Consider the following 22,685-nt stretch of genomic DNA (forward strand, 5'->3'; position numbering starts at 1 on the left):
AACCATTGACACCATAGCACAGCGCACAGCACACATTGAGACCAGTCTGTTCACAGTGCCCAGGCTAAACTTTTGGACACTTACATAGAACACAAAGAGAAAAAACTGCACAAACTAGAAGGCTGCCGCTCTCATGTCAGGGCAACTTTCAGTGAGCGCTGCACCGGAGTGGTAATTTTTGCAATCCTCCACCTCACTCATTACTTTCTGCTCTCCAGCTACATTGGCCGGGGCCCGGGGGAGGGGGGAAGGCTCAGAGAGGTCATACTGTTAGGTCCCATGGCTTAATGAGAATTGTAAGGAGAGGACCTGTGTACTGCTCTGCCTGTGCGCGGCTCACCAGACTACTTTTCCCGAGCATGCACCTTTCCTCTTCGGCCGCCAATATCATTGGAACTCTAAGTGTAGGCACAGATTGGAGGGAGATTGGTCATGCAGCCTTGTCATCACTCGCCCCCAGCTTAAATCCACTCGCCAAATGCTAGTAGGCGAGTGGAAATTTTGAGGGCTGATGTTATGACATGTATATGCATTTCCTTTTGTTGTGTATGCCCTATAAAATGGAAGAAACGAGTTACAGTAAAATTAGAGAGAGTTTTAACTTACACCCGTGTTGTGTCGTTACTATGTGGTTAAAGCTCCCTCTCCCGGTACTGGAAAGGACATCATACCAAGGGGTCAGTAATGTATACCTTACAATTTAGATAGTGCTATCAGTTTAGTGCTAACAATGAGGTCTATGTATTAAATGTTCGTTGTGTGGATGGGGCTTACAGTAGTGGTTTGACAGGTGTTACCAAAAACAATATTTTGGTCTTTTGTATATTACAGTAGAAAGGAGACGGTTGCAGTTGGATCTGCGCACAGTCATGGAGGATATGCGGGCAGCAGAAGAAAGGCAGCTGGAAAGAATGGATAACCTTTCTGAGAGACGGTTTCAGGCACTGCGTCAGGATGCACAGGAAGCTATGCGCCAGGAGGCAGAAATTGCCCGGGAGCAGTTGGCTACCTTCAACCAGGCCTTCCTCGGTGTCCTTGATCAGCTTGTTCAAGTGCTTGGAGCCAATCATCAACCCAGGTCACCACCCAGACAGTAGTGCCTTTCATGCAGCACAGGACCTGTACCCATGTTTATGTTTAAAAAAAATGTAATTAAAGGGGGTTTTAAAGGTTAGATTTTATTTTCTAAATAGGCTCCTTTAACCACTTAAGGACTGCCTCCTGCACACAAATACGTCGTCAGAATGGCACGGCTGGGCACAAGCATGTACAGGTACATCCTCTTTAAGTGCCCAGCCTTGGGTCACGGACGTGCGCCCGCGACCAGGTCCGAAGCTCTGTGACCCGCGGACCCGATCGCTGCTGGAGTCCCGCGATCGGTCTCCGGAGCTGAAGAACGGGGAGAGCTGTGTGTAAACACAGCTTCCCAGTTCTTCACTGTGGCGCCGTCATTGATTGTGTGTTCCCTTTTATAGGGAAACACAATCAATGACATCACACCTACAGCCACACCCCCACTACAGTTAGAAACACAAATGAGGTCACACTTAACCCCTTCAGCGCCCCCTTGTGGTTAACTCCCAAACTGCTGATCGCTGATCGCTGCCATTAGTAGTAAAAGAAAAAATAATAATAAAAATGCAATAAAACTATCCCCTATTTTGCAAACACTATACATTTTGCGCAAACCAATCGATAAACGCTTATTGCAATTTTTTTTTTACCAAAAATAGGTAGAAGAATACGTATCGGCCTAAACTGAGGAAATTTTTTTTATATATATTTTTGGGGGATATTTATTATAGCAAAAAGTAAAAAATATTGCATTTTTTTCAAAATTGTCGCTCTATTTTTGTTTATAGCGCAAAAAATAAAAACCGCAGAGGTGATCAAATACCACCAAAAGAAAGCTCGATTTGTGGGGAAAAAAGGATGACAATTTTGTTTGGGAGCCACGTCGGACGACCGCGCAATTGTCAGGTAAAGCGACGCAGTGCCAAATCGCAAAAACTGGCCAGGTCCTTTAGCTGCCTAAAGGTCCGGGTCTTAAGTGGTTTTGCTAGTGCATTGTTGGTTCACTTACCTTTTCCTTACATTTCCTTTCTAAATGTTTTTTTTATTTGCCTGAATTTCTCACTTCCTGTTCCTTCCCAGTAAACTTGATACCATCATCTGAGCTGTGTTTAGTCAGTCAGAACAGCTTACTGAACAGCTTACTGAGGAGAAACAGGAAGTGAGAAATTCAGACAAAGAAAAAACCTTTAGAAGGGAAATCAAAGAAAAAGGAAGTGAACCAACACTGGGGGGAGGTGGAGATCACTGGGGGGAGGTGGAGATCACTGGGGGGTGGCAGAGAGCACTGGGGGGAGGTGGAGATCACTGGGGGGAGGTGGAGATCACTGGGGGGTGGCAGAGAGAACTGGGGGGAGGTGGAGATCACTGGGGGGTGGCAGAGACCACTGGGGGGAGGTGGAGATCACTGGGGGGTGGCAGAGAGCACTGGGGGGAGGTTGAGATCACGAGGAGGCAAAGAGTATGGGTGGTGTAGGAGGAGCAGTGGGGGCGGCTGCATAAAAAGCAATCATTTTCTCCATCTCCCTTCTGCAGTATTGGAATGCCTGCTTTTCCTCTACCTCTCGCAGCCTCAGGCATTCCGATATTGCAGAAGGGAGATGGAGAAAATGATTGTTTTATATGCAGCCGCCCCCACTGCTCCTCCTATCCAGGTTACAGGAGGGGGAGTTGCACTCACGTTTTCTGCTATCCAGATGGCTTCAAGTTGTCACTCAGCAGCAGGTGTCTGCTCTGGCTTCTCCCCCCTCGCAGTCATGTCCCCCGGCCATGGAGTGGCCGAAGACTTCTCATGTAGCTCCACCCCCTCTGTGTTTATGTTCCCCCGGGCGGCCGTGTAGAGGCTAGATGAGCGGCGCAGGCTTAAAGAGCCTTGTGCCCCGCTACTAAGACTTGCAGCCTGGTGGCCTCTCGGTGGCCGCGGCCCACCGGGCGAATGCCCGGTTTGCCCGATGGCCAGTCCGGGCCTGCATACAGACCTTTAAAGGGGTTGTAAAGGCAGAAGCAGGGGCAGACTCATGGGGCCCCTGGGCAATAGAAGACTATGGGGCCCCTGGGCTTACAGATGGCCACCATGCCAGGAGGCAGTGCAGAGGCGGGGCAGCTAAAATCTCGGGATTTTTTACATCAGAAGCATGTTGGTTTCGGACATATCAGGGACAGATGTAAAAAAAACAGCGATTTTTACATACTGTCCCTGGTTTTACTGAGCCTGGCAACCCTGATGGGGCCTCCTAGTGACATGGGGCCCTCGGGCAGTGCCCGGGTGACTCAATGGTCAGTCAGAATTTTTTTTTTTTTTTTATCTTTAAACATATTAAGCATGTTGTAATATCTGTTGAATACGTGCAAAAAACGTATCTACTGATTCTGCCATAAATCCATCGAGCTTCTAATCTCCCATCACTCTGCAGGTAGTGTTATCAGCTCTGCTCAGGTCACCTCTGAACTACAGTACATAACACTTCCCTGCTCTGTTATAATATGTGAGCTTTATTCAACCCTTAAATGGATGGTAGTCCAGTGAGTCTAAAATTATTTCAAGGGTCTTTCCTGTTGGTGAAAAACTGGAGCTTCTAGTGCATTATAGAAGCGCTGTTCCTATTTGTATATGTTAATTTTATTTCAGATAGAACATTGCATGTCTCTTATGCAATAAAGAGCCTCCCTGCTCACAGCTGTGTTACTGAAGACTAGGGTAGCACCTATTCCGATATTAAGCATTTGCACAAGTACTTATCCAATTTCCCCGATACCTGAAAATTATTTGAGTCCAATTGAGTCCATACAAAATGAATAGGCTCATATCGCACTGCAAAGAATCGCATTTGATTTGAACAGGAATGCAGTGCGATTCCTGTCGGAATCACATGTGTTTTTTCCCACCACTTCTGTATGAACCTAGGTTTGTCATAGTGACTTCAGCCTGGGTTCACACAGGAGCGGTGACGGAAACTGCATACGATTCGGACAGGAATCACACTGCACTCCTGTTCAAATCACATACGATTCTTTGCCGTGTGATTTGAGCCCGTTCATTTTGTATGGGTTCAAATCGCACCGCATATGTATCGTACTCCATATTGGGCGAGTACTTGACTGTACTGGTGCAACCCTACTGGAGATTTTGGTTCTACTATAAGGATTCAATGGATAGCCTGCTGAAATTATTGAATTATTCATTTTTCAGAATACGTATATTATACATCTGTGTGAGTTACCAATGCAGACATTTAGCTTGTATTTACAGGCTCAGACCTTAACTCTTCCTTCTTGTATATAAAAAAATTAACTTGAAGGATTGCCCAGTAGTTTAGTAGAACTGATAGAAATATTGCTCACCAGGAAAAATTTCCAATGGATAGTGTGGGTCTGTATGGTGTCCATTGCAGACCATGACGGCCTCAAAAGTGCTTGCCTGCTTCTTTCCATCTTTTTCTGTCACAACTTCCCACTGACCAGTCCTGGGAAAATCGGGATGTTTTTTCACACTGCAAACCAATGTCTAAAAACACAATCAAAACACTGTACTGAAGGATTTAGCAATAAAACTAGTAACATTTGATCAATTTTATTTTAACACTTTTTTTCTGAAAGTGGTTTCACATTTTCTTGTGCATATTATTTATGTTGCAAGCTAAATATTTATTACAGGGTGTACATTCCTACATTACAAGGTTGGCAAAGCATGTTAATCTTCAAGGTAAAAAACAAACAAAAAAAAAAACAGAGCACTACCGTATTTTCCGGCGTATAAGACAACTTTTTGGATGCAAAAAAATGCATCCAAAGTCGGGGGTCGTCTTATACGCCGGTGACAGTCTCCGTCTGCTGCGAGCGTCCATGATTTAAAAGACGCTCCTTCTCCTCAGCGTGTCCTGTGATAGGCGGAACACAAATCTTCCTTGCAGCGCCTCTGTTCTGTGTTCCTCCTATCACAGATGCCTTCTCATTCTCGGACGAGAGGACGTCCGTGATAGGCGGAACACAGAACAGATGCGCTGCTTGGAAAATTTGTGTTCCGCCTATCACAGGACAGTCTGAGGAGAAGGAGCAGCTTTCAAATCATGGACGCTCGCAGCAGACGGAGGCTGTCACCGGCCTGGAAGTCAAATCAGCAAAACGTGAGTGATGGCACTGTTGGCACAGTGGGGGAAAGTGATGGCACAGTGGGGGGAAAGTGATGGCACAGTGGGGGCAAGTGATGGCACAGTGGGGAAAAGTGATGGCACAGTGGGGGCAAGTGATGGCACAGTGGAGGCAAGTGATGGCACAGTGGAGGCAAGTGATGGCACAGTGGGGGCAAGTGATGGCACAGTGGGGGCAAGTGATGACACAGTGGGGGCAAGTGATGACACAGTGGGGGTAAGTGATGGCACAGTGGGGGCAAGTGATGGCACAGTGGGGGCAAGTGATGTAATGGCACAGTGAGGCATGTAATGTAATGTAATGGCACAGTGAGATTTGAAAAAAGCCTGTTTCTGTCAGAGGTAGCCACCCCTCAGCTTCCAGAAAGACTGGTAGGAAGGGGGTAGTTTTATATGGCGAGTATATCCCAAAACCAACATTTTTCCTGGAAATTTAGGGGGTCGTCTTATACGCCCAGTCGTCTTATACGCCGGCAAATACGGTACATATATTATTTCAATCTGAATTAGACTATTTAAGGCATTGTCATTTCTGCTAGTAGAAGGGTAGGAGTGTACCTGCTCTGAGTTATTGTTTTCTGTAACACAATAGCTGATTTCTGTAGCAAGCTTAGAACTCCACCTGCTGTAGTAAATACTGTTGTGATAGATTTTGGTAATAATGCCTATTTGATAAGATGAGCTTATTCTTTTTGTTATCAGAACCACTAATAATGTTTGATATTTTCTTTATTGTTTATATTGATGTTTTTGAATTGGGTTTTTCTATGTATATGCATGAATGAAATCATATTAGTACCTATTTTCCTTGATAACGATTTTGTCATATCAGGAATGAAATGAAGAGATAGGTGTTTTAAAGTTATAAGTACATCTTGGAACTTAAGGTTGACCATACAAGGACATGTTATTAAGAACAGATGTAATCCTCTTCCACTCTCCACTCTAAGCCTTTCCTGGATGTTTCATATTGGAGAAGCAATTGTGGATTCTCTATAGGAAACTGACTTTGCCCTTCCCCCCCCACATCCTGTCTGCAGCCCACCAAAGGAATGTTATGTAAACTGTGTTCTATGTAAACTGGTCTGCTTTGCTGAGCTGACAAGGAACTTTCTTATGCTTGAATGACACGTATGGATTTTTCAAGAAGAACATGAAATGGACTTGTGAGATTTGAAACCATCCCTTCTATCAACTGGCCAATGAGAGGCTTCATGCCAATGATGGACTCACAGGGGGTGGGTGAAATGGGTGTTTCTGTTTAATTGTGAACCAATGAAAATGCATTTTGTGCTTGTATGCTAAAAATAAAGGCAGCTGCTCATACGGCAGCCATCCTCTTGGCCGTTGAACGTTGGAAGGTGAGCATCATGTAGTCTGATTTTGATAGCATTTGTTTCACCTTATGTATATATATCGATTTTGAAATCAGCCGGCAGAAATGTTTACCCCTGAGTTTTTCAGGATATCAATTAAGTAATGAGTCCTCATCAGTTGGCCGCCCAACGTTTGTTTTGCTCTATTGGGAAGATGCAGCACCCCGGGATGTGGTGGGGTACGTCTGTACGGATGGTGACTGATCACCTCCATGGCTGCGTTTTTTTGCAGCGCTCTACTTCCGTGCAGACGCACTTCATTCTTTCGGTCGTGCTGCGCCTCACCCAATCAAAGATGGGGGAAAGATTTCTTGAGCAAAAATAGATAACCCATCTATGTCCCTTTCTGCCGGTTTGACGTTTGTTTAATGTCTTGGTTTGACGTTTGTTTTCTGTTTAATGTCTTTCTTTGACGTTTGTGTTTTTCTGTTTTAAGTGTTGTGTTAGTTTGAATGTGACTGTTTCAGGGGTCTATGTCTGTAGGCTGTGGGCGGACAGTATTTTTCTTTCAGGGGTCCTGAGCCGGTGACACATGGTAAGCGTGTCTTGGGGTGGAGATGTTTATGTGTGCATGACTGTCCCTGGATAGGGTGGCAGTATGCCCATGTCCATATGTCTGGTCTGAATGAAGAGGTTTTTGGGGTTAGCTAAGTAATGGGGGGTTGCTTTTGCTTGGTGAGTCGAGATTTGGCCTGGCACGGTTGGTCAGGATTTGGGGGGTTCCTTGACTAAGGTAGTTCAAGGCAGAGTTTTTTTTAAGGGGGTTCCTTTTTAAGGGGTACAGGGTGTGTCAGTCACTAAGACGAGCGTTGACTGAGGGGGGACTGGAATTAACTTGGGGGGTTGCTTTGGCCTAAGCGAGTAGCGCTGGCTTTTGGCTTGAGAAAAATTGGGGGTCGCTAGTATTTTTGGGGGGATTCAAATTGGGGTGTATCAGTAAGTTGCTTGGCTTGGTGAGCCGAGATCCTTGACTAGGGCAGTTCAAGGCGGAGTTTTTTTAAGGGGTACAGGGTGCGGTAATGAGGGGGACCCGGATGTGTCCCAGATGCCAGCCCACTCTGTGAAATTGGGGTTAATTTTTGGGGTTAAACTTTATGGGATTCTTCTTTTTTTTTATTTTACCTAAATTGGGGTTACCTTGGGGGGACCGGGGCTGGAAGCAGGGTGCGGTACTGAGGGGGACCCGGGTGTGTCCCAGATGCCAGCCCACTCTGTGAAACACATTTTTGGGGTTAGGGGTTAAGAAAACAGGGTGTGGTAATGAGGGGGACCCGGATGTGTCCCAGATGCCAGCCCACTCTGTGAAATTGGGGTTAAATTGGGGGTTGCTACATATTTTTGGGGTTAGGGGTTAAGAATTAGCGTCCTGCAGACAGGGGGGCTGAACGAGCCGTGTGTTTTGTGTGTTCTGTGTTGTTTCATTGTTTGTCCGTGCGTTTTTTTTACATGCATTCTTGTTCTGAGGGCTGTTAGCAGCCCACTTTAAATGGGAGACGAGCACACACGCTCTGCAGCCAGTTTTTTTTTACCTTTTTCCCTCCCACCCTCCTTCCCCCCCCTCTCCAGCGTAACCTGGCTGTGTGGAGTTTTATCAGCAGACTTTTTTTTTGGAGTTTCAGATTTCTCTGCTGGAGTAACCAGGCAGTGATGGCCCCCTCCCCTCTCCCCCCCCCTTTAACTCTTTCCCTGCTGGGCAGGATTTCTCTTTAATTCCCCCCCCCCCTCTCCTTGCTGCCAGTCTGAGAGGAACACTGTGAGATATGTGTGTATATATGTCGTGGTTTGTCTGTTTCAAAATCTCAGCAGCTGCTGGTGTATCTTTTTGATTCGCAGAAGTTTGGGGTTTTTGGGATAACGCAGACTATTTTTATATCCGAATCTATGTGTACAGTGGGGCTTATTATTTTTGCTGTTTTTTTTTTATATTTCTGGGATGCCTCCCTGATATAATATATACTCCTGCCCCCTCCCTGGTGGGGGGATAGAACTGGGTGTGTGAGGAATGTGGGAGGTCCAGACCCCCCGTATCCTGCCCGCCCTGAGCTCTGCCACATTTGCAAGTTGGAGGATAGCCCCCCTCTTCCCCCCCCCAGGGACGACAACCTAGGAGACAGTTTTTTTTGTAAGACAGAGTTTTTTTTAACAAAAGGTTGCCTTGGGATATTGCACTGTCTATGTCCATTAGATTGTACGATTTCAGTTGCTTTGTCGCAATTAATAAACGGTAATCAGTAAATAATGGGATATTTCTCCTGAGGTTTAAAAAATATGGAACAGACATTTGATACACATAATAAGCAATTGTTCCTAATGGTGCTGGGCTTAGTTTAGCAGCCCGTCCTGTTTTTTTTATCCTTTTTAATTGGGGTTGCCCACTTACACTGACGATGCCATGCACTGTATTTTGACTTGATACATAGAGGGCTTTTTGCCAGTTTGGTTGTTGTAATGTGATACCCAGGGCCTGTTATTGTCTTTTCGTTTCCCTCATGTTCTGCCCACGATGCCTGCTGGAAGCATGGGCCCCGCCCGACTGCTTGAGGCCGTGCCCCTTCTTTCCCCTCACGTTCTGCCCAACTGTATGCCCCGCTGGAGGAAGCATGGGCCTGCCCGGATGCTCTTCCCTGCTGAAGGCTTTGCCTCGTTCTGAACGCAGATGGTGTCGCCTCCTGCCCGCTGCCCATACTGGATTCTGTGCCCTCCGGCCCACGGGCCTTCTTCTTCATGCCCTCCTTAGTCTGTCCAGGGGGGGGTAACTACAATGCCACTTCGCTGGACAGACACGTAAGGGAGGAGAATGATGTAGATGGGAGTGGCAGACCTACCTGAAGGTAGAATCCGCTCATTTGCTGTCCTGTGTGCCCCGACCTCAATGCCTTGACCCCATGGGGTGCCCAAAAGCGGTAGAGAGAGTGTGTAAATCCTGGCGTTCATGACTACAGAAGCTGTGTTCACAAGTCACAAATGAGGGATGATGAGATTCTGGGTATCACATTGGAACAGTAGAACATTTTACATAGTACATTTAAATGGTTTTATTCCACATGCTGTGCCATGCCATCCTCAGGGTTAAGTGGGTAAGTGGCCCCAAGGGGGGAGCATTCAATACATTATCCCTTTCTGAAATCTTGTTTGAGACAGTCTCTAGATTAGATTGTTATGAGCTATGATTATGTGACCGCTTTTGAAAATAGGTAACTAATATCCCTGTACGAGTTTTTTTCTTGCATTTCTGATGTAGGTACCGATAATTACCAATATCCCCTGGGTGATGATTAAAAGGTTCCTTCGAAAATATTCTCTGGAAGATGAGTGATATTATGGATTGTGCCGCCCAAATCTGATTGAAATTATATATCTTTTTTCAAATACATGGGATTGTGACCACTGGGGTTTGTGGGTTGGAATATCTCAAAGGGGGGTCCCGGTTACATGGGGTAATTAGTTAAATAATGTCAGAGTGTAAAGAAGTTCTCTAATGAGATAATTAAGTTTAATTCTGCCTGTAAATGTTTATGAATATGTTTACCCCAACAACTGAAAATGTATTATGACATGTCAAAACATGCATGGGATTAGAACAAAGGTTTAATGGGAAAATTGTTGATTGAGATTGTGTGAAGAATTGTATACAATTCAGTAAATGGTAAACAACATGGTATTTTATGTTTAACTGAAATCCTACAGATCTGGTTGTAAGAATTAATAAGTTGAGGTTTGAGCAATGTTTACAACAGATTCTAAACTTGGGTTTGGTTTATTATAAGGTTCCCCAGAGAAAAATATTAAAATATGAAAGTTATGTTCAATCTAAAAAACTTTATAAAAAATATTATTATAAAAATTGTAAAAATAAAATTAAAAAATAAACAAGTGTTAAAAGTTATTATAAAATGACATTTCTGATAAAATATAGATTGTGAGTAATTATGAGTGACTTTATCAGTAGAAAACAATGGTCGGTTCATGCGCAGGGACTGGTCAGTGGATTTCATGAGATTTGTCCTCTAAGCGATCTTTTGTCGCTATTGGAAGTTAAGGAATGTCATGTTATAATGTGGTGTACATGATTTTTGGCAGATGTACAAACCAAATATGTTTTAAAATTTTTGAAAAAGAGTTAAAAATGAGAAAAACGATGCAATTCGATTGGATTGTATATGGTCTAAAACTTGTACAATCTGCTCCAAGCATGGGGGGGGACAGATGTTTTCCCTTAGAGGTCATTAACAGCAGATCAGGTTACAGGCTGTGGTGGTTTACAGGAGTGAGTGCTAGCTTGAAATCCGACACCCAGTTTAAGCATCCTCAGCTGCTGTGCTTTACAATGGCTCTTTGCCAAGTTTGAAGGGAAAAATAAATAAATATCAGAGTTTATGTTAAGTAGACTATAAAGCCTATTATAGGGTAAATCTTTCTTTTATAATAAAAGGTAATTTGTACACAATCATTAGAAGATCTGAAAGAAAGCCCTTATTAATAAAATATTATTTTTCTCTCTTTCTTTTCCTTTCTTTCTTTCTCTCTCTCTCTCCTTCTCTCTTTCTTTCTTTCTTTCTTTCTTTCTTTCTCTCTCATTCTTTCTTTCTCTCATATGTTACTAAACTGTGGGTTTTTGCACCATTTGGTTTGAAGAATACCTTACTTTGAGGGTGTCATATTAAAGAGAATGAAATATGGTGTTAATCTGCATAGCTTAAGAAAAGTCAAGTTAAAAAAAGTTAAAATAGTTTAAAAATAAAATACATGGATAGATTATGCGGTATGATACAGCCATATTTATGGATTAAAGGGTCATCTTCCAGGTTTTGGAGTGACGAAGGTGTTCAGTCAGAGAGGGAAGTTGTGTTTTGTAGAAGGATCCCTATGAGATACAGTGAATCTTTAAGACTGAACCAAAGGCTGCTATGTTTGTTTAAACAGACATGCGACAAGAATATTCATGCTGCATGATCAGTCCTGAAAACTAGTGTAATGTAATAAATAAAGTTTCTTTAGGAAATAAAATATTTAGGACAGAGCCCAATATAAAATTAAAATGCTAATGAAGGGAAATATAGTAATTTGGTGGGAACGGATGCTTTTCTGAAATTTAACTTAGTAATGTAAATGTAGATTGGATAAATTATGGTTGCAATGGTCAATAGAGGTTTGTTAACTATAAACAAGAATGCATTCCAGTATATTACTGAACACCTAGAGGCCACTTCACAAATGACTTTGTATAAAATGATGGCCTTATACATGATATTAGTAAACAAGGGGGGTGCATCTGGAATTACACCTGCGGACAATATTTTGGGTGATAACACATTTGTGCTCAAGTATAGCAATTTTGTTTCTGTTTATATTGGTTATGATAATGTTTTGTTATATTGACCGTGTCCTCCATTACCGTCCTTGTCTGTTAAGAATAACAAAGAGAATGTAGGGACGTTACTTCTCAAATAGACCTTATAGGGGGGATTGTGATAGATTTTGGTAATAATGCCTATTTGATAAGATGAGCTTATTCTTTTTGTTATCAGAACCACTAATAATGTTTGATATTTTCTTTATTGTTTATATTGATGTTTTTGAATTGGGTTTTTCTATGTATATGCATGAATGAAATCATATTAGTACCTATTTTCCTTGATAACGATTTTGTCATATCAGGAATGAAATGAAGAGATAGGTGTTTTAAAGTTATAAGTACATCTTGGAACTTAAGGTTGACCATACAAGGACATGTTATTAAGAACAGATGTAATCCTCTTCCACTCTCCACTCTAAGCCTTTCCTGGATGTTTCATATTGGAGAAGCAATTGTGGATTCTCTATAGGAAACTGACTTTGCCCTTCCCCCCCCACATCCTGTCTGCAGCCCACCAAAGGAATGTTATGTAAACTGTGTTCTATGTAAACTGGTCTGCTTTGCTGAGCTGACAAGGAACTTTCTTATGCTTGAATGACACGTATGGATTTTTCAAGAAGAACATGAAATGGACTTGTGAGATTTGAAACCATCCCTTCTATGAACTGGCCAATGAGAGGCTTCATGCCAATGATGGACTCACAGGGGGTGGGTGAAATGGGTGTTTCTGTTTAATTGTGAACCAATGAAAATGCATTTTGTGCTTGTATGCTAAAAATAAAGGCAGCTGCTCATACGGCAGCCATCCTCTTGGCCGTTGAACGTTGGAAGGTGAGCATCATGTAGTCTGATTTTGATAGCATTTGTTTCACCTTATGTATATATATCGATTTTGAAATCAGCCGGCAGAAATGTTTACCCCTGAGTTTTTCAGGATATCAATTAAGTAATGAGTCCTCATCACTGTATACATTATTTTAGTTTAATAGATTAAAAAGGCTGGCATTTTTGATTTTTTACAATACCAATGGGCATTAGCCTACTGTGTTCACTAAACATATGAAGACTGAAACTTCAGTTCTATAAGTGTAGCGCCACCCCCGTTGGACCCCCTGGATGATGACTAAATGCAGTATTCCCCATGCATGTATAGCACCCTCTACCTTTGGTAGGTAGGTGCTAGTTTAGGTTTTTGTGTAAGCTGCCAGCACAGGTAAATTTAGGCAGGCCTATGCTGTGAGCAAGGCCTATTTGTTTTGATCTGGGGGCAGGGGAGTGGTTTAGTGCAACAGTAGGTGACTGACATGTGCCTCAGCTCTTGGGAGCTTCCTCTGTTTCCAGGGAGAAGGTTCTGGAAAAGGGGCAGGGCAGAGAGCTGGAGTGACATGGGGTGACATGGGGTGCATGTGGGAGCCCTGACCAATCCCCAACTAGGATTGGCAGGGGGCAGGCCTCCTATATATACCCTTGGTCAGCCTGCTGGGGGGAGAGTTGTCAGCTGGGTGAACTGGATGATGGAGTGTTAGACTGTCTGAGGGATCCCCCTTTCTGGGGGGGTGTACCTCTGGCGGGGAGCTCGGGAGCTGGGAGGGAGCCTCTCCTTACACGGTCATGGAGAGGTGTCCAGGAACAGGAGCTGGAAGGACAGTTGGTCAGCACATCTGGAGTAAAGTCATTCAGGAATGATCCAGGACAGGTGTCGGTGAGTGAAAAGCACAGTGGAAAGCTCTAGAGGAGACATGCCAGGGGAGCTGGATCTAGAGCCAGAGGGAGAGACTTTGGGAGTTTTGTGTCAAGTCACTCCAATCAGGAGGGCGGACAGGATTTGCAATCGGATTTGCTGGGATCAGTAGTCCATCTACATGTATTCTTCTCTATCAAATCAGTTGCTACCCCAGAGGGGTACTGCAGACCCTGGCCCACAAAGGGCTTATAAGAAAGGACACTAGGACTTATTCAGAGTGAGGCCTAGTCACGCTGATGTGTGACAGGAGACTAAAGATGGACAGTGAAGTATGTGCTCCTAAGTAGTGGATGTACACCTTGTTTAACAGTGCAATTTTGCTATCCCCTCAAAATAACTAAACGCACAGCCATTAATGTCTAAACCGCTGGCAACAAAAGTAAGTACACCCCTAAGTGAAACTACTAGTTACTAACATCCACCATATCACCCTGCTACCAGACATCCATCTATCACCTCAGAGACAATGAACAGTCATTTGCATTGTTTTGTTGTTGTTTATTGGAGGATATAACTTGGTTGGGAGAAAGGAAGTATGTGATGCCCATAGAACAAGTTGCTTTGCCATCATATTTAAGTAATTGAACAAATAGATTGAGCCTAGAAGAACTGATGAACTCTAATGCGGCGTACACACAATCATTTTTCGGCGTCGTTTTTCAAAAACGTCATTTAAAATGATCGTGTGTGGGCTTCACATAATTTTTCAGGTTCTGAAAAACGACAAAAAAAAAATCGAACATGCTGCATTTTTTAATGTCGTTTTAAACTATGTTGTTTTTCGGGTTGTGAAAAATGATCGTGTGTGGGCTAAAACAACGTAAAAAACCTGTGCATGCTCAGAAGCAAGTTATGAGACGGGAGTGCTCGTTCTGGTAAAACTACCATTCATAATGGAGTAAGCACATTCATCACGCTGTAACAGACATAAAAGCGCGAACCGTCTTTTACTAACACGGAATCAGCTAAAGCAGCCCAAAGGCGAATGGAACTTCCCCTTTATAGTGCCGTCGTACGTGATGTACGTCACCGCGCTTTGCTAGATTTTTTAAATACGATGGTGTGTAGGCAACATCGTTTTAATGATGAAGTTGGAAAAAACTTCGTTTTTTCAACATGCTGAAAAACAACCTTTTTTTCATGCTGAAAAATGATCGTGTGTACGCGGCATAACATTTACAATCACTTCCCTGCATAACCCATGCAAACTATTGCTCCTCCTCTGCATTAACTCCTGCAGACTGTTGCTCCCAGGACTTCTCTCCTCCTGCACAAAACTTCCAATGTAATCTGTCAGTCTTCCTGTCCCTTCATCTTCACTTGAAAAAAGGGATCACTCTGAATAATCCCAGATTGCTGGCTGTAATAAGTTGTACTTGGTTGTAATTTGCTGTGTAGTTACTAGGTCAGAGGTCTGCAGTACCTCTTCCCGGCGGCCTAGTAATTTAGCAGCTCTAGTTGAAGGACTACTTATCCCAGCTAGCCCGACCTGCAAATCCTACGTCCGCAGGCCGTATCGATTTGACACAAATCCCACAGTCTCTCCTCTGGCCTTGCACCCAGCTCCCCTGGCAAGTCTCTTCCAGAACATCCACTGTGTCACATTCGCCGACCTTCACCTGCCCCGAGTCCATGATGGAGAACTTTAACTGGACATCCGTTCCAATAGCTTCTGCAGCCCCTCTGTTCCAAGACACCTCCTCCATGACTGTGTAAGGATGAGGCTCCCCCCTGCTCTCCCAGGCTCCTCTGCTGGGCCTCGCACCCCCCTCCCAAATGGGGATGGGGATGGGGCCCCTGCTGCTATCTAGGACTCTCCACATCTATTGGCAGACAACTCCTCCCCAGTGAGCTTTTACCTCAGCTTATATGGGAGGCCTGCCCCCTGCCAATACCAAGTGGGGATTGATCAGGGTTCCTCACATTAGCTGCCTGTCACTCCAGCTCATGACCCTGCCTGTCTTCCAGAACACTCTCCCTGGAAGCAGGGGAGGCACCCAAGCACTGAAGCACAGGTGGTCACACCCACTGCTACACTAACCACTCCCTGCCCCCAGTTTAAAACAAGCAGGCCTAGCCTGAAGCATACGCCTGCCTAAATTTACCTGCACTGACAGCTTTTCTCACAAAAATCCTCACTCTAGCAACTACCTATGGTAGAGGGTGCTACACACGCTTGACACCATCTTAACCAAATACATTTATCTTGGTCTCATCAGACCAAAGGACATGGTTCTAGTAATCCATGTCCTTAGTCTGCTTGTCCTCAGCAAACTGTTTGCAGGCGTTTTGTTACTTCATCTTTAGAAGAGGCTTCCTTCTGGGACAACAGCCATGCAGACCAATTTGATGCAGTATTCAGCGTATGATCTGCACACTGGCAGTCTGATCCCCTACCCCTCCAACCTCTGCAACAATATTGGCAGCACTCATACATCTATTTTCTAAAGACAACATCTGGAATTGACGCTGAGCATGTGCACTCAACTTCTTTGGTCGACCATTCTTGGCCACCGGGCTGCATCTCAGTTTTAGGGTCTTGGCAATCTTCTTATAGCCTAGGCCATCTTTATGTAGAGCAACAATTATTTTTTTTAGCTCCTCTGAGTTCTTTGCCATGAAGTGCCATGTCGAACTTCCAGTGACCAGTATGAGAGCGTGAGAGCAATAACACCAAATTTAACATAATTTGGACATTTTCACTTAGGGGTGTACTCACTTTTGTTGCCAGTGGTTTAGACATTAATGGATGTGTGTTGATTTATTTTGAGGGGACAGTAAATTTACACTGTTATGCAAGCTGTACACTCACTACTTTACAATGAAGAAAATTGTCAGTTCTTCAGTGTTGTCACATGTAAAGATATAATAAAATATTTACAAAAATGTTAGGGGTGTACTCACTTTTGTTAGATACTGTGTATATACTATATATATATATATATATATATATATATATATATATATATATATATATATATATATATATATATATATATATATATATATATATATATATATATATATATGTAGCGCCTGTGTACTTTCAGTACAGGTCCTATTCTAAATTTAAGGGGGATGAGAGAGTTAGTTAGCTCTCATCCAGGTGATTTGTACAAATTAGGCCTCTGTTTCAGCTGGGCTGTACTGTCGGTTCATTCTGTGTTCCTGAGGTGCTTTTCCACCCCGGGGCGGCAGGTGGCAGCAGTGGAGTTCAGGCTGGGGTGCCTCTTGCCAGCAGCCAATCAGGAGGGTTTTTCCCTCACGGGGGGAATGCTGGGTGAAGTTACTTCTGGAGCAGATTCCATTAGGCAGGGGCTTTTTTGTTCCGGGTGTGGCACCCACCTTCAGGGTGACCACACATCATGGCCCCTGGCGATGCGGCCTACCAGGCCGGGATGCGCGTGTCACACAGTGTTCCCGATTCCGGGCCCATGTTGGCCCTGAACATCTGAAGCTGTGGCAGGGGGCCCCAGTGGTTCGACTGGGTCCCCAATTCTGAGGAGATCCCAAGCGAGATAGCTGTTCGGTGGGGAGTCCGTCTGAGGAGCGCCAATGAGAGGCTGGCGGTCCAACAGGGCCTAGACAATCCACCGGGGATCGAGGTAACCGGACACTGAGGGGTGGAAGTTAGCCACCTATCAGTTGGTAACCTAATTGAAACAACCTGGGCAAGATTCAGGCAAGAAGAAGTTTACTGAGGAGAACAGGTGTTACATAAACTTATCTTTAAGGTGGCTTTAAGATATTTCATCTTATGCTTCCTCTGTGAGGGCAGGATGAGTTCAGAGACTTCCCCCTTGTAATGATGGTCAAGGAGAGTTGCCAACCAATAATGACACGTGAATTCTTGGGTCCTTTCACAGGCTTTAAAGAATAAAGGAGCCCATGCACAGCAAGTTTGTGGAGGCGTGAGAAGCAGAGTCTTTGGGGTCACTGAAGATTACACTATCTGGAACAGTCTCCTTCCAGCCACATATTGCTCCCAGTTTCTGGGGACTGAAAACCCTCTCCTAAAGATTGACATACATCTTCTTCTGCTTCAATGCCTCTAAAACTGCCATAATCCTCCTCCCTCTCCTCTTTTGTGTTCTGTGGCATGGCAATAATGGTATCTGCATAAAGTGGGCCTTGAGAGAAAAGAAGTTCCTCCTCTTCCTCCCGCTGCTCTGCCTCAAGTTTCCTGTCCACAATGCCACGCAGAGTATGCTCCAGCAGGAACAGAAGAGGTATAGTGTCACTGATGCAGGGATTGTCACGGCTCACCATCCTTGTCGCCTCCTCATGACATTACAGTGCATGCATTCTTTATCAGCAGGCATTGGCATGGAAAAAAAAGCCAAGCTTCCCTAAGCCTGTCCTTACTCACACAGGTACTCATTGATGGCCCTCTGCTGCATGTGCAGCTGCTGCAGCATTGCTAAAGTTGAGTTCCACTTGGTGGGCATGTCATAAATCAGGCAGTTTGCAGGCAGGTGGAATTCCCACTGAATCTCAGCCTATGGAACACTGGCTGTGTATGACCGCCTGAAATGGCTACAGACTCTTTTGGTCTGCATTAGAAGATCTTGCAAACCTGGGTACCTGCTTAAGAAACGTTACACCACCAAATTGAGGACATGTTCCAGGCACAGCACATGTGTCAACTTTCCCTGTTAAAGGGCGGACAGAAGGTTAGTGCCATTATCGCACAACACCATTCCTGGCATGAACCACTTCTGGTCCTGCCAGCACAATTTTCAATTATTTACACAATACACGATAAGCCAAGGACACTGTGGAGATCTGCTGGAGTAGAAGCTGCCTGTCTGGCAACCAGATCATTTACATTGCCACCAATACTTTAAGATAACAGAAAAAATGCTGTGACCAAGGCGGTGTGACGAAATGCATCAGTTCTTGTATCATTTTACATGTACCAATAAACGTTTACATTTGGATATGGACATGGAGTTGATGGCTTTCCCTATTTTGACTTTAAGATATCAATACTGGTGAGATGACCCTATGGGTTCAGTGCTGTTTTTCCACTTTTCTCAACTTTTATAAACTGAAATCTTTACTGGGGTTGTCCACCCTACCTGGTGGATTACAGGGCCCCACCATTCACACTTTATGTCCCAATACACATGCATACATGTATTTCTTCCATAGAAAACAATGATGTTGCCTTGACTCCCCCAGAACATGCCCACACAGTAGTAACTAAATTTATAAAGCAAATTATGCAAGGATAAGGATACCTATATAACAAAACAATTACAGTTATTTTCAGTTAAAGCGTAGCTCCATCCAAATGGGAAAGCTACAAATGTTTTCCCCCTCCCCCTCCACTGCCAAATTTAGCACCTTTCTGGGGGGGGTGGGGGAGTGAGCAAGTACCTGGTTTCAAAGGGAGCCAGTCCCGCCTCTGGTCGCAGCAACCTCAGCCAGAAGTTCGTCTCCCCTCCCCTTTCCTCGCCGTTGGAGCAGTAGGGAACTGTCTGTGAAGTCGCAAGGGTTCACTGCCGGTTACCTCTTAGCTGAGATAGTGGCGGAAGCACCCGATAGCCGTTTGAAAAATCAGCTCAGGTTAAGACATTGCTGTATTTGTGGACAAGTAAGTGTCCTAATATTAGAAGTCAGCAGCTACAGTATTTGTAGCTGTTGACTTTAACCACTTCCCGACCGCCGCATGTACATTTACGTCGGCAGAATGGCACGGACAGGCACATCAACGTACGTTTATAGCCGCTCTGTCGCGATCACTCCCCGGAGCTGAAGAACGGGGAAAGCCGTATGTAAACACGGCTTCCCCGTGCTTCACTGTGGCGGCGTATCGATCGAGTGATCCCTTTTATAGGGAGACTCGATCGATGACGTTAGTCCTACAGCCACACCCCCCTACAAGTGAACACTAACTCCTACAGCGCCACCTGTGGTTAACTCCCAAACTGCAACTGTCATTTTCACAATAAACAATGCAATTTAAATGCATTTTTTGCTGTGAAAATGACAATGGTCCCAAAAATGTGTCAAAATTGTCCGAAGTATCCGCCATAATGTCGCAGTCACAAAAAAAATCGCTGATCGCCGCCATTAGTAGTAAAAAAAAATGTTTTTTATAAAAATGCAATAAAACTATCCCCTATTTTGTAAACGCTATAAATTTTGCGCAAACCAATCGATAAACGCTTATTTGCTATTTTTTTTACCAAAAATAGGTAGACACATATGTATTGGCCTAAACTGAGGGAAAACATTTTTTTTAGATATATTTTTGGGGGATAATTATTATAGCAAAAAGTAAAAAATATTGCATTTTTTTCAAAATTGTCGCTCTATTTTTGTTTATAGCGCAAAAAATAAAAACCGCAGAGGTGATCAAATGCCACCAAAAGAAAGCTCTATTTGTGGGGAAAAAAGGACGCCAATTTTGTTTGTGAGCCACGTCGCACGACCGCGCAATTGTCTGTTAAAGTGACGCAGTGCCGAATTGTAAAAACCCCTTGGGTCATTTAGCAGCATATTGGTCCGGTCCTTAAGTGGTTAAAAACAATTCTGAAGGAGCCTGGAGCTCTGCTTTAAGTCCAATGAGATTTGAAAAAAACAGTCAGATGACTAAAATAAAGCTACTTATTCTTGTGTTCCTCCATCAGTAGAAGCTGAGCCACTGCCTCTGCAAGATGTGTACAAGCTTGTTGATGATGTGACTGGGAGTGATAAAAGTTTATTTCTCACTAAAGGAAAAATGATGGTACATGATTTAGAGGGGGAATAAGAGGCTTGAGGGTAAATTTGTATAATGTTTGGACATATGCTTTAACTTATAGGGTTGGCATAACCCAATCTCTTTCTGAACATCAAAAACGAAACACTTTGGTCTGTCATCAAATCGTTTGCAATATTTTGTAAGGTAAAAATACACTTTCCATAGGCCGTGTTGGATAGTAATATATGCTATCTACAGACAAACTAGTTTCAGCCAGATTTAAGAGGGAGAGATAGTTCCAACTATTTAGGACAGACACACCTTTTGAACAATAAATCCTTATTTGCACAGTTATTATGAAATATAGTAGTGCCAATAGGTAATTTCACCGCCAAACTGGTTCTTCCAATGTTTCTTTCACATATGATTTCATTTAAATCTTTACAACAAACAGGCCCCAGACTTTAAAGAATAGCAGGGTAGAAATAAGAGCCATGGTAAAAGTAGGTCAGCTTTACACAGAATTTAAGGTTACTATAAAGTCTAACAATGTTCTTTTTTGCCCTGGCAAATATAGCATTAAAAGTATTTTGGCATATTTGTTTGACAGGTGAAAATCATGTTGATCTAGGCAATAATCTTGGCAGCTGATAACTTCCTGTGCTCTCGGTATGTGCTGCAGTCCTATTGGTTACATTCTTCCTAGAAACCTTTAGGGGCTACAGAACCTCGCCCCTCTGTATCATGACAAAAATAATAGGCTTCTATAGCCTTTTCCAGGGTAACAATGCTGCTTCTCTCCATAAATACAGTAGGGTAAGTGATGCCGCGTACACACGATCGGTTCGTCTGATGAAAACAGTCCGTTTTCAACAGACGAACCGATCATGTGTGGGCCCAATCGGTGAAAAAACGTAGAACCTGTTTTAAAATGATCTGATGGTTAAAAAAAAGATCGTCTGTGGGTAAATCCATCGGTTAAAAATCAATGCATTCTCAGAATCAAGTCGGCGCATGCTCGGAAGCATTGAACTTCATTTTTCTCAGCACGTCGTTGTGTTTTACATCACCGTGTTCTGACACGATCGGTTTTTAACTGATGGTGGTGTGTAGGCAAGACTGATGAAAGTCAGCTTCATCGGATATCTGATGAAAAAATCCATCAAACCGTTTTCATCAGATGAACCGATCGTGTGTGCAGGGCATGAGTGTTGTCATTTCAGAAATGAAAATGAGGAAAAAAAATAAACTTGTAAAAAAGAAGGTAATGTGGCCATAACATCTAAGGACTGGTAAGCTGCAACATTTTACATTTCATTCTTGGCTTTAAATCAGGACTAACATTTTTCCCCAGTCCATTTTTTTTCAACCTTTTCCACCAACTCTATTCCTAAAAGTTACCTGCAACAAACGTGGTTGCTAGACTCACTTAACATCTGCTCTAGGCATCAATAGGTAAGGAGACATGGGGACTTATTTACTAAAGCTGTAGAGTGCAAAATCTGCCTCACTTCAAAGAAACCAATCAGCTCCCAGGTTTTATTGCCAAATCTTAATTGAACAAGGTTAGAAGCTCATTGGCTACCATGCAAAAGCTGCACCAGCTTCTGATTACAGTACATCAGTTTTAGTAAATCTATGTAATGGTGTTTTAATTGGTGCAATGGATCCTAAATGGTGGGTTAGATTAGCTCCTTTAAACTATTCTAGACCTGTTCTTGTGTTTAAAAAGTGGCCACGCATTAGCTGGAGATGTGAGGTTAGATATTCAAAAACAGAAGAACCCCAACTCTTTCATGCAAATGGACAAAATAAAAATAGAAAAAAAAGTCTCTTATTGTAACAATTTTTATTTTTAACAGTTTTATCTTTTTTTTTAAGAAATGCATTTTGAAAATACAGTGACAGCTGCCCTTGACATGGCTCCATTTATAAACAAAGCCATTTGCTGCTCATCAACAATGCCACGTGGTCATCTTACAGGGCAGACATGGTAATTAATGGCTTTGGAGACCATCAAAACCATGTGATCTCCATCTTGGCACAGACGTGGTGACCACAGGGCTTTGTTAATAAACAAATATGTGCTAATATGATCAAGGAAGTGTGTTCAGGCACAACTTTGGATTGGCTGAATATTTCGTTGTTAAGATATTGGAAGGCAGCAAGGGTGAAAAATGGAAACTTATGCTGCGTACACACGATCAGGCTTTTGCCTGGCCAAATCACATTGGAATTCTGACGGAATTCCATCAGAAAAATATAGAACATGTTTGTGACGGTATTAGAATGATATCCC

The 22,685-nt window shown here is 43.4% G+C and overlaps 1 protein-coding gene across 2 annotated transcripts in view; it reads right to left on the reverse strand.

Moving 5' to 3' along the window:
* Positions 1-22,685, reverse strand: part of LOC120945764 (dimethylaniline monooxygenase [N-oxide-forming] 2-like) — a 46,842-nt gene that overhangs the window by 13,211 nt on the left and 10,946 nt on the right. For both annotated transcript variants that reach the window (XM_040360145.1, XM_040360144.1), the window contains one exon: positions 4,414-4,576. In XM_040360145.1, the coding sequence (XP_040216079.1) occupies positions 4,414-4,576 (163 nt within the window). The remainder of the gene's footprint in view (positions 1-4,413; positions 4,577-22,685) is intronic.

This window comes from Rana temporaria, chromosome 7 (genome assembly GCF_905171775.1).
Source record: "Rana temporaria chromosome 7, aRanTem1.1, whole genome shotgun sequence".
NCBI classification, from domain to species: domain Eukaryota; kingdom Metazoa; phylum Chordata; class Amphibia; order Anura; family Ranidae; genus Rana; species Rana temporaria.